The sequence below is a fragment of the Salminus brasiliensis genome, chromosome 25, assembly GCF_030463535.1.
Source record: "Salminus brasiliensis chromosome 25, fSalBra1.hap2, whole genome shotgun sequence".
NCBI classification, from domain to species: domain Eukaryota; kingdom Metazoa; phylum Chordata; class Actinopteri; order Characiformes; family Bryconidae; genus Salminus; species Salminus brasiliensis.
The window spans coordinates 21,831,805-21,845,347 of record NC_132902.1 but is presented as its reverse complement, the minus strand read 5'-3'; the positions used below and the strand labels follow the sequence as shown (position 1 = coordinate 21,845,347).

Here is a 13,543-nt window from a genome sequence, read left to right as displayed (position 1 = left end):
TATCTATCTATCTATCTATCTATCTATCTATCTATCTATCTATCTATCTATCTATCAGCATTCCTGTCTTCTGAGGACTCCTAGGCCACCAGAAACATGAGCTCGCTGGCTCATTAGAAGAGGCGCTGAGAGCGGGGATTCTTAGCAGCTGATCCTGTGTCTGTACCCCTGCCAAAGTCTCGGCTATAGGTCTCAGAAAGCTGAGGTACAGCTGCTAGGTGGGGTAAGTGATCTGGGTGGTCTACTATAGTATCTTTCTTTCTGGACCATGCCACGGTCAAGTGTTTGCCTTGGCAATGGTATCTGGTCTGGAGGTTTTCCTAATAAGCAGGTGCACCTGACTAGATTTACACAAACTGATATAACATCATTAGAGGCTATACATTAATGTATATGAATTAATAAGTCCAATAGGGGGTGAATAGCACATTTTATTATATTTTATGTGATATTTTGTCATGCAGTTTAATGACAATGAGGAAGCAGAAACCCAAACTCTTATAGGTTTGTATATTGGACCTGAGGTGCAACATCTCAGGTACCTAGTAGAAGTTTCATAGCTGCTGATGTATAACTTTTAAGGACTTTTACGTCCTAGTTAAAATAAAATAATAATAAAATAAATACAATCCTCAGCACACTAAATCTAGGTACTGAACCAACCAACAGTATAGTAAGCATTAATATCATATCTTCAAAACCCATAAAAGGATCACAGTGTTGTGTTCAAAACTGCTGTCTTTATCTTGCAGCCTGAAAAAGCCACATGGGCATCTGGGCCAGCGCCAGCCTGCAGTGTAGCTACCCACCATTATGTGGGCCCTCAGCCTCAGAGGCAGAGCAAAGCAGCTGATTCACACACCTCTCATGGGAAGAGCCTGGACACCCAGTCCGTCCATTAGTCTGCAGCGATCACAGCAGCATGTGGTGAGTCTCTTTTTACATCAGATCCTATTTTAGATGAACACTACTGCTAATTACAGAGAAAAGAGCTCTATTGCGTCCACTAGTGAGGGTGTTCCCATAGCAAAGTAACACATGCCATAGGCTCATTCAATATTGCTCCTTTCAAACACACACCAACTGTTGCACCGTTGTTCCCGACTCATCCATTCCAACCATGTGATTAATGCCCGGGGCAGGAAGCCGTGCCCTTACCCCGAAGTGTCCTGGAACTCGGAGCTCAAAGCAGAAGAAGGTGACCAGTGGAAGGGAACGGCCGCCTGCATCGCCATAGGATTCCTGTTTGTAATGACCCTTGGATTAATCTACTGGCAGGTGGTGGATCAGCCCCACATGCACTGGATCATCCAGGGCCGTTTCACTGGGCTTTTCTGGGACTCCAAGAGGCATTCCTTAGTTTTACAGATGCTTTCCGAGCACAGAACACTTGTGGAGGTTTCTGCTGGACGCATTAGAGATCCTGATTTGCATGGACATTTTTGGAGGAACCAGTGCTGGCTGAACTCAAGCAGTGTCTGCACTGAGTGGGAAAGGCAGCTGAAAGTAAGGATGGTTTTGGAGTCAGATGAGGCGTCTCATGTGGAGTGCTACAACATAACGTGGATGCCTCTGCACTGTCATGTTGAGATCAAGGTAAGATGAACTGAAAGGAAGATTTGAGTCACTGCATGGCTAGTGAAGGGTCAAATATATATATATATATATATATATATATATATATATATATATATATATATATATATATAGGGTTGAAAATATGACACATTGTATTGTTATTGTGATCATTTTATTTTTGTGATAAAAAATATGAGCTTTTCTGAGCATACTGTGGAAATGTTCAGTGCTCACAGTACACCGATCAACCATGCTTCGTTGCAAAGAGTGTAGTTAGTCCTTTTCACTGCAGCTTTTGGATAGAAGGAACTGAGTTTGAGTTTCAAAATATTTTAATCCAAGTCATTCTGGAGCATTTCTATTGGTCCTTTAATCATAAACTTTTGACACCATATATAGAACAGCTACAAGATTTAAATAATGTCAAAAAGTGAAAACAGCAAAAATGGAGATGCAAGGTTTTTGTGTGACAATAATGATATTTTATTAAGTGTCCACTAAAAACTGAATGTGTGGCTTAAATATGTTGTTTATTAAATATCATAATACATACGAGGAATGTGATATAATATTGGTGATGCACCGTAAACCTGTAATTTAGGGATCAAAATGTCTTAGAAATCTTTTATTGACAAACTTTACATTGAATTAAAACATTGCTGCTTTAGAATACAATAAAATGTGTTTTTACAAAAGTATTATTTGAGATTTCAGTAACATTGCATTATTCATTTGTCCTAGGTGAACCCTATTAATGAATGCTTGTTATTATAATTAAACTACTACAATAATATGGGAAATTATGTCACTTAATCAGATGAAGATGGTAGAAAGTAAATAAGCTATTATTTGGATTTGTGCACAGTATTCATCTACTACATTCCCCCAAACAGTATAATAAGATAGTGGCTCATGTTCATGGCCATATGGGCATCATGTGGTCTAATGGCTTTCAACACAAGTGTAGTAAGGAGTTATGCTACAAACCTAAACCCTAAATCAGCTGTTATCAACCGATAGCAAGGGTGTCCAACCGTCTCTGCAAATAGCTGGTGTAGTGGACTCATGATCAGTTGTCAGAGTAGCCAGGCCAACTGATTAAGCAAGTAGAATTTGGTGGGTCTAGCTCTTCTGGAATGAAAACCTGCAGTCACCCCTGACCTATAGGTGACATCTGCTGGTCTGCTGGGATATAATATGGAAGCATTTTCTTGTTTCACAGGAACAGCATTTGGTCCATGAGAAGTTTGAAGGATCTGTGGGTTATGTCTTAATGTATGTACTCATTTGCAGCACTGTTTTTCTATGGAGCGTGTCATGTGGTACGGTGGAGCAAGCGTCCAGGCACAGAGATGGCCTTTAAACACTGTGACTATTCCACTGCAGCCCTTCGCTGCCAGTGACTTGAGACACAATCCCTCAGGGTATGGCTCTGTGTTGGACCACCAGTTTTTTGGATCATCAGGTTTGAACACACACTCATACTACAGAGCCCCTAAGAAGATATGGTGGGTGATTTTAATAAGGCATAGCCACAAGATAATATACTATATGAATTGATATATAAATGAGATAATATAATGAGGCCACAAATTAAGTTTCTAGTGTCTATGAGATAATTTATTGCAACCACAAGATAATATATTAATGCCATTAAATGATCTATAATAATATATTGAGGGCACAAGATAATATAGTGAGGCCATGGGATATTGTATTATTGTATTATAATATATAAAGATAATAATTAAATAATATAGTCACAGACACAAAATCATAGATTAAGGCCACATGATAACGTATTGAGGCCATAAGATAATACTCTGAGGCCACAGATTTCAAGTTTCTAGTGTCTATGAGATAATACAATGCAACCACAAGATAATACATGGATGCCATTAAATAATTCAGGGCTACAAGATAATATATCGAGACCAAAATATAGAATATTGAGACCACAGGATAATATATTACAACTACAAGATAACATATTAGGGCCATGGGATAATATATTGAGACTATGAGAAAATATTTTGAGATCACAAGATAATACATTATGACTTTGAGATAAAATATTGAGGCCATGGGCTAATATATTGAGACTACAAGATAATATATATTTTAATATATTTATATATCTTTTATATTTATATATTTTTATATTTATTTGTTAACCTTGCTAAACCTTATTAAAAAACAAACACCATGTCACCATAGGGGTTCTGTAAACATGTAGACATGAGTATGCATGACATATCACACGCACAGAGCTCACATGCACACACAACAGGCTTAAAATAGCGTTAAGGTGAAGATATGACAGAGGCAGGTTATCTGAATAATGATTTATTTATGGAGCTGTATTGCTGAGATTGTTGGCATGGCATAGTAACACATGCCATAGGCTTATTCCATCGGTCTGGTATGTTAATAGGTAACTAAGGCCCAAGTAACTTGCAAAAGATTTGTTTGGGTAACCTGGACTGTGAGCATGTGTGTTTGCATGCACACATACACGTACACTCACACTTAAAGATGGATATACAGTGTAACTCATCGTTAACACATTACTAAAATAAACAGAATCTCACTTTCAGTTATTGTTTATGGCATCATTCATATCAGGAGGTCCGTGGCATGTTAAATGTGGTATAATGCAGTCAATCGAGTTACTGGTTCTTTGCACATTCAGTGTGTTAAACAATGATTTGTGTGTTTGTGCAAAATCTCAAATCCTCATGGTCACGGTCTCATTATTATTCTGAAACCTGTAGAAAATCCTTAAGTCTTTTATTTCTCTCAGGAGAAAAGAGCATGTCTTACCTCAAGATAATGATACAAGTGCCTCAGTTTGTCGTAGTTTAGTTCTTTCGTTTAAAATATGAGATACTTCTCATCTTTAGAAAAACACACCTAAAAACATCTCAACCCTCTCAAAATGAATCCAGATCTTCATTGGCTTGGTCCAGATCAATGGAATTTGGAACTGAACAGTGAAATTCAGTTCACTATTAAGCTCAAGCATGTCTTTCATTTTAAAAATAAAAAAATGTATATATTTATTTTTCAGATAAACTGTGTGTTTAACGTAGTACTGTGAGCTCTGTACTTCATGCTGTTGTTCTCGCTAGGTGTTGCAGTGCTGCTGTCTCCAGATGTCCCCCTTAATGTCGGTATACAGAGCAATCATCACTTTTGTGTCCAGCCACAACGAGCACTGGTCACACAGCCTCTGCAGTACAGACTGTGTTTGGGTCCGAATCTTAAAGTCGTTCACCAGAAAATAGCACAGGAACGTAGCCTCAGCTCACCACAGCTGCCTAACTTGGCCATCCTGAGGTAATCAACATCATATGCCAAACTACGAAATCCTTTTCCGAAAGATGCTTCTTGTTCAAGCAAGCTAATCTAATTAAAGAAGTATGTTAAATGAACTGGCTTTATATAAGTTTAGTTATACTTGCGTTATACATGACATGGTGGTTGTTTTTAATAGGGTAATATATTGAGGCAATAAGATAATATATTAAAGCCACAAAATAATACATTGAGGCCACAGGTTATCATTTCCAAGCCAAAAGATAATGTATTAAGGCTACAAAATAATACATTGATGCCAGAATAAAAACAGACTGAGACCACAACATAATATACACTATATAGACAAAAGTATTGGGACACCTGCTTATTCATTGTTTCTTCTGAAATCAAAAGTTTATCCTGCTTTTTTTGGAGAAACTGTCTCTACCATCTAGGGAAGAAGGCTTTCTACTAGAGTTTGGAGGAGCATTGCTGTAAGGATTGGATTGCATTCAGCAACAAGAGTGTTAGTAAGGTCCGAATGTTGAATGATCACCACCCCACCTCATCCCCAACTCGTCCCAAAAGTACTGGATGGAGCACCACCACCCATCATTCCAGAGAGCACAGTTCTTCCACTGCTCCACAGCTCAATGCTGGGGGGCTTTATACCCCTCTACTAGCCCACGCCTGGCATTAGGCATTAGGCAGCATGGTGCCAATAGGTTCATGCTTATCTGCTCCAGATAGTCCTATTCTATTGGCATTACTTCTCTACAGGGACTAAATAAGCTGTGTGTGTGCATTTGCACATCTGTGTCAGCAATGAAGCTGAATGCGTTCATTGGAAGGGGTGTCTACAAACGCTTGGACATATAGTGTATCATTGCCACCGTATATTATTTTGTGACCTCTAGACGCCATAAGGTTTGAGGCCTCGGTGTAGCCATCTTTGGCCATGCCTTATTAAACACAATCACCATTTGCCACCTTAGGGGCTTAATATTCAAGCCCCGAGGATATAATTCATACATGAGCTAAAACACTCCTGCTGTTTGATATCTGATAAGTCCGACTGGCTGGTCACATGATTTGCATGATCTCTTCTTCATGTACTGCATATCTGATATATGTGTAGAGACCCGGCCACTTTCTGAAACCAGATAAGTGTGCTGTCAATCAAGTTGCCATGCATTTATTTACATTGATATGTTTGTGTATAGTATACAGTATAATGTTCACCACAAAAGTGCTATGCTAGACATGAAGTCCTCTGACATGGCTTGATATGGCACAAACTTAGGTCTCCAATATGGAAGCTTGTGGTGAACGTGGACTCTGGAGAGAAGCTGGAGAAAGAGCTGAGGACCTTTGCCAACCGGCTGAAGAGGCACCAACTTAACAAGGGCATAATCAGCCTTGATGAACATTCCACCTCTTTGCTCCTGAACGTGGTCAGTTGATGTTATTTATGGGATTTATGAGAGTTGAAAAGTGCATGTCTCTGATTTTCTGTGGAAATTACAGAATAATTCCTAGTAGATATTATCCTTTAGGAATAAGGTGTTATTAATATGGGTCAGGGTTAAGGTAAACAAGATAATTAATTTAGTACAAGTTTGATGAATCAGCGTTAGCTACAAGTGTGAGCATTGAGAAGGGTGGGAAGTTGAGGCTCTGCTTCTAGAAATACCCAAGTCCCGCCTCAAGTTGACCCCATGAATCTTCCACTGGTCAGCATGCCAGCCAGACTTGGGCAGCTGTTACACACCCCTCACCCACGTCATTGGTTCTGGGTGCCATCTCCACAATCACCCCTCCAGACTCATCTTAGAAAGTCGAGTCCTGGATTGTCTGGACTGCCTTGGCTTAACAAGGGTCCGAGAAATCAGTCATTTTCCTTCTAACTTCTTCCTGCTTAAAATATTTAAGATCAGATACTGTAGATATACTGTAGATATAGCCATAACATTAGTACCTAATATTGAGTACGCCCCACTTTCACCACTACAGATCTGACCCTTCATGGTTTGCATCACTAAACCCTGTCACCAGTTCGCTGGTTGTCCTTTCTGACCACTGCATACCAGAAAAAAGGGCTGCCTGGTGTTTTGGAGATGTTCTGATTCAGTCCTCTAACCATCACAGTTCGACTCTTGTCAAAGTGACTCAGATTCTTATGCTTTTCCTTCTTTTAACACCTTCATCACCTTCAAGAACTGACTGTTCACTTGCTGCTTAATGGATCCATCCCTTGATAGAAGCCACTGTAGATGACGATAGTGCCAGTGGTACTAATGTTATGGCTGATCAGTGTAGATCACCTGCTTCACCCAAGTGTGTAAAGGAGCGGTATCGCAGGTCCTTCCTTCCTGCTGCCGTCAGACTTTCAACCAGCACTGCTCCCAGTGGACCACATACACACACACGTTCAGGGAATAGAGGTCCCTTAATGTAAAAATACGATGTGCAATACCCTCCACACACCCCACATGTGCAATTAAGGGTCAATTTGCAATTATCTGTAAATAATATTGATATTATTGACTTCTATTATTTATATTGTGTATATACAGTGTGTGCAGAATAATAAGGTAAGTTGTATTTAAGAGGATTCTTTTTGTTATTGAACAACTATGTTTTCAATCAACTCAAAAGACTCTTAATTTTTAAGTTGGAGTGTTTTTTTTTTTTTTTTTTAGCTTTGGCTATCTTAGGAGGATATCTGTTTGTGCAGGTAACTATTACTGTGCAGAATTATTTGGCAACTTAATGAAAACAAATATATACTCATCTCACTTGTTTATTTTCACCAGGTAAACCAATATAACACAATTTAGAAATAAACATTTCTGACATTCAAAAACAAAACCACAAACAAATCAGTGACCAATAAAGCCACCTTTCTTTACCATGACACTCAAAAGCCTTCCATCCATAGATTCTGTCAGTTGCTTGATCTGTTTACGATCAACATTGCGTGCAGCAGACGCCACAGCCTCCCAGACACTGTTCAGAGAGGTGTACTGTTTTCCCTCTCTGTAGATCTCACATTTCATGAGGGACCACAGGTTCTCTATGGGGTTCAGATCAGGTGAACAAAACATTTTCTCTTCTTTCAGACCCTTACTGGCCAGCCACGCCGTGGAGTATTTGGATGCATGTGTTGGAGCATTGCCCTGCATGAAAATCATGTTTTTCTTGAACGATACCGACTTCTTTCTGTACCACTGCTTGAAGAAGGTGTCTTCCAGAAACTGGCAGTAGGTCTGGGAGTTGAGCTTCACTCCATCCTCAACCTGAAAAGGTCCCACAAGTTCATCTTTGATGATACCAGCCCATATCAGTACCCCACCTCCACCTTGCTGGCGTCTGAGTCGGAGTGAAGCTCTCTGCCCTTCACTGATCCAGCCTCGGGCCCATCCATCTGGCCCATCAGGAGTCACTTGCATTTCATCAGTCCATAAAACCTTAGAAAAATCAGTCTTAAGATATTTCTTGGCCCAGTCTTGACGTTTTATCTTATGTTTCTTGTTCAAAGGTGGTCGTCTTTCAGCCTTCCTTACCTTGGCCATGTCCCGGAGTATCGCACACCTTGTGCTTTTTGATGCTCCAGTAACGTTGCAGCTCTGAAATATGGCAAAACTGGTGGCAAATGGCATCTTGGCAGCTTCACACTTGATTTTTATCAATTCATGGGCAGTTATTTTGCGCTTTTTTTTCCCAACACGACTCTGCGACCCTGTTGGCTATTTGCCATGAAACGCTTGATTGTTCGGTGATCATGCTTCAAAAGTTTGGCCATTTCAAGACTGCTGCATCCCTCTGCAAGACATCTCACAATTTTTGACTTTTCAGAGTGCATCAAATCTCTCTTCCAACCCATTTTGCCAAAGAAAGTTGCCTAATAATTAAGCACACCTTTTATAGGGTGTTGATGTCATTAGACCACACCCCTTCTCATTACAGAGATGCACATCACCTGATTTACTTGATTGGTAGTTGGCTTTCAAGCCTATAGAGCTCGGAGTAGGACAACATGTATAAAAAGGATGATGTGATCAAAATACTCATTTGCCTAATAATTCTGCACACAGTGTATTGGTAATTTACCTATATATATATATATATATATATATATATATCTATCTATATATATCTATATCTATATATATCTATATCTATATATATCTATATCTATATATATCTATATCTATATATCTATATCTATCTATATATCTATATATATATCTATATATATCTATATATATCTCTATATATATATATATATACATCTATATATATATATATATATACATCTATATATATATATATATATACATCTATATATATATATACACATCTATATATATCTATATATATATATATATCTATATATATCTATATATATATATCTATATATATATCTATATATATATCTATATATATATATATATATATAGGCAAATGATAGGTAATTTATTGGTATATCTTTATCACATATCTTTAAATGTCTGAACATCTCCCTAAACATCAGGACCACAGTCCTTCCCGTGGAAAGAACAGGAACCTTCCGCTGGTTAGACACCTCAACATTTCCGTCACCTTTGCGCCATACGTCAGTGTGAACGACCAGCAGTTTCAGACGTCTCTGCAGAAAGGAAACGAGGCCTTCTGGCTCAGCCGGCTAACTACCACACAGGGACATGTGGTAAGTGGACAAAAACAAAGGTGGTCGTATTTCATAAGTTAACAATTTTCTTGCCTTGAGAACAGTGACTGAGCACACACCTGAAAACACATAACTCTTACATTACAAACATACATAGCAGTCAAATATACTGTACCCTGTCAATCAATTAGCTCTGTTAGCTACAACCATTCGAGCCAAGTCTGCTGTCGGCTGGCCTCTTGCCACAGGTTCCTTTAACGAGCCCATGGAAAGGAGATATCTGTGTGAAGCTGAACGTCTCCAATCCGGCAGCAGTCAGCTGGTTCTTGGAGCGAGTGGGCAACTGGTCTGCCCAGCTTGATGCAGAGTATGTGATTCTGGAGGGAGGGGAAGGGAGCTTCTCTGATGGCCTTCCAGAAGTTCAGGCCAGTCAAGACTACATCAGACTCTTGGCTGGCCTCGCTATTAGGATTGAGAGGACGGCCATGTTGACCTCAGGGTCAAGGTATGAAGAAACCACAGCACTTTTATGAAACTCTGTGACCGTCGAAGCTTGTGATGCACGTTTCTATCTCATCAGGACCAGCGATGTACCACTGTTCCTAATGATGTCACCACTTCAAGGCAGCTGGAGCTACCTGGGAATCAAGGGCATCATTCCATCCATCTTGCATTACAGTGTTCTTGGCTATAACTTCTTCATTTCTGATGCCATTGGCAAGTCGGAGACTCGCTGACATATTTACAGTATTACCAGGTAACATCAGGGGTTTTCTTTTTTTACCATTTGATCTATTTCTTGTGCCCAGGTGGTTCGCTGACGGATGACCTCATCAGAGATGAAGAGCTATTCATTCGCTGGCTAGAAATTGTCACCTTTCTCCCAGTCATGTCCTTCCAGACACCTCCATGGAGTTTTAGTGAATACTGGGTATGTGCACAACAGTGCTAAAGCCACAGAGCTCTCCATGTATTTAGTTTACAGTTTAGTTTAGTTACATTAATGATTATTATTTTATTTTCATGTCAGAACATGAAAAGAAATTTTACAGAAATTTTAGTAATTAGTGCATCCACGCTTAATTACCTCTATTCCAGCTTCCATTCTTCTCAGCAGACTCATTTGCAGTGTTTTTGTAGAAATGTGCAGGGAGATCTTTGCACACCCCCAAAGTTCAGTCTTAGAAGTTACTCATTTTCTGCTTCTCACCCTCCAAGTCATTCCAAACACATTCAATAACGCTGAGGTCTGGACTCTATTAATCCATTGTGAGAATAGCAGCAGCATCTTTTCTTAGAAAGGGCATCTTGATCAGATACAAATGCTTTCCGACCCACTGCATTGAATCCTTTTTACTTCTCCTATGCTAAAACATCTGAAGGTATTATTAGGTGAGCATCAGATAGTAGAAGTATACAAAGATACAAGTATCTCATGCTCACCTCAGTATGTGGTACGCAGCAGATGCTTAGCTAAAAATATACACAATGTGCCTTACTATCTGGTGCTCATGATTTTATGTCCTTTGAAAAAACAATAAATGGACAAAAGTAATGGGACACCTGCTCATTTAATGTTTCTTCCTAAATGAGGGTTAAAAAAAAGTTCATCCTGCTTGTGTTGGAGCAACTGTCTCTACTGCCTAGAGAATACTTTCTAGTAAGATTGTCGAGGACTGCTGTGAGGATTTGATTGCACTCAGTGTTGGTTAGCCTTAGTAAGGTCAAGATGTTGGAAGATCACTATCCCACCTCATTCCCACCTCTCTAGCTCATCCCATAAGTATTGGATAGAGCACCAACCATCATTCCAGAATACACAGTTCCACTGCTCCACAGCTCAAAGCTGGGGGGCTTTATACCCCTCTAGCTCATGCCTGGCACCAGTAGGTTTATGTTTATCTGCTCCAGAGTCCTATTCTATTGGCAGTAATTCACTACAGGGACTATTATTTATATATATATATATATATATATATATATATATATATATATATATATATATATATATATATATAATTTGCACATCTGTGTCAGCAATTCATGCTTAACTTAATGTAGCTGAATGCAAATGTCCAAAAACATTTGGACATGTACTGTGTTTCACGGTGTCCCTTCAGAGTCTCCGTAAAGTTCTGGTGGGTACTTTTGGTAGTTTACTAAGTAATACACATTTGTTATAGGACCCAATGACTGGTGGTCTCTGACTTTCTCAGTACTGGTTGTTTAGGAATATGCCAATCTTACCTGTCTTCTCATTCCTCTGCCTTAGATTCTGAACCTCACCAAGTCCTACCTGTCACTGCACCATGACTTTGTGATTCCTCTCATCATAAAATACGCTCATGAATGGAGAGAAACAAGAAATCCAATCTACAGACCGCTGTGGTGGATCAGTCCAGAGGACCCAATCACTTTTACTATCGATGATGAGTTCCTGATTGGATCTGAGGTATCTTATAGAAACAGAAAGCTCAATTGAGAAACACTTGAAAGGACTTGTATGACCACTCACGAACAAGGTTCGAATTAGGTTCTTGGTTCAAACACTTAGCATAACACAGAAATCCATGGCTGGAAGCTTACAACAGTACTAAAGTGGTCGTACTGCCTAGAAGGTGGTTTACACCTGCCATTAATATGGGTTTTGTATCCAAATAGAATCTAGATCTACTTTGACCGGATTCTGTTTACACTTGTCATATAAAAATGTGGTCCCAGTGTGATCAGATGAGATCAGATTTTACTTTCCATCATAAAAACAATCACTTCCATTTTACTTCCTGTAAACAACGGTTCCTCCTCAAAACTGTCCTGCTCCAGTGAACAGTTTGTAGGAACGGTGGGGTTCTACAACACAGTGAACTGTCAGAAAACGTGAAGGACTATTTACAGGTACATAGACATACAGGTAAATAAGCATGAGCGCATTCAGACAAACACCAATGGATGCCGACGGGACCCAATTACCAAAAGCATTCAGTTTAGATCCGTCTCTGACCACCTCCGAATATGGTTTGAGTAATCCGATCATAATCTGATCACAATGCATTCTGGGAATGTTTACACCTGGCTTTTCAGCCACCCTACTGTACGCCCTGCAAATTCAAAATTCAGTATCTGATCTTAATGCATTTCAAAAAGTGTATTATTATTATTATTATTATTACTTATATTATATTGTTATTAAGTTATTTAAAGATTATTTCAAACAGCTGGTATTATATTTGACACATTTCTCACATGCATCTAGGTCCTGGTGGCACCTGTGACAGATGAAGGAGCAGTTAAAAGGGACATTTACTTGCCAGGAGTTGGAATTCAATGGAGAGATCGGTGGAACGGCCAAGTTTTTGATGGCGGGACTCTTCTAGATAATTACCCTGTCGGACTAGAAAAAGTGGCAGTCTTCCTACAGATACAGTCTTAAAGCCCTAGTGAGAAGTGACTCTATATACAAGTTCTTGCTCCTTGCACAAAAAGCACTTGTCTTGTAAATAACACAAAGTGATCTTTTTATTTTATTTTATTTAATATTAATGGATTGTGGGGTTAAGTAAATATTTGGCAGGTATGTATTTTTATGCTAAAAAAGCTGTGAATATTTTACATAGTTTCGTTATTAATGCAGATGAACATTCAACATTCAAGTTCTGATGGCAATTCACAATTCAGAATCTAGTGCATTACCATTGTTGGGCTCCCTGGACAAGAAATGAGTCACCTTGCATGTTTAAGGTGGTTTAATTTCAGGCTCCTGGAGATGGTGCAGCATGAGGATGATTGGGCTATAAGTACCTGTGGGTGTATGGTGGGATTTATAGATTGAGAAAAGGTGGTACGGTGAAGTGAGTGTCTTGTTGGATTTGTGGAAAATGGGTCGCAAAGCAGATGCAGTTAATGCTTGGCAAAAAGAAGTGACTGCATTTGGGCGTGCCCAAGTCCACAGTGTGAAGGAAGTAGCTAATTCTGCAGGTGTATAGAAGCATACGG

General features: G+C 39.3%; 1 protein-coding gene across 1 annotated transcript; it reads left to right on the top strand.

Moving 5' to 3' along the window:
• The first annotated feature begins 813 nt into the window (after positions 1-813).
• LOC140548027 (SITS-binding protein-like) lies at positions 814-13,159 on the top strand. Its single transcript, XM_072671377.1, has 11 exons — positions 814-927; positions 1,048-1,596; positions 2,872-3,043; positions 4,710-4,917; positions 6,182-6,332; positions 9,416-9,589; positions 9,799-10,055; positions 10,131-10,267; positions 10,360-10,481; positions 11,823-12,002; positions 12,804-13,159. The coding sequence occupies exons 1-11, from the start codon at positions 814-816 to the stop codon at positions 12,978-12,980; spliced, it is 2,241 nt and encodes a 746-aa protein (XP_072527478.1). The 3' UTR covers positions 12,981-13,159.
• The last annotated feature ends 384 nt before the right edge of the window (positions 13,160-13,543 follow it).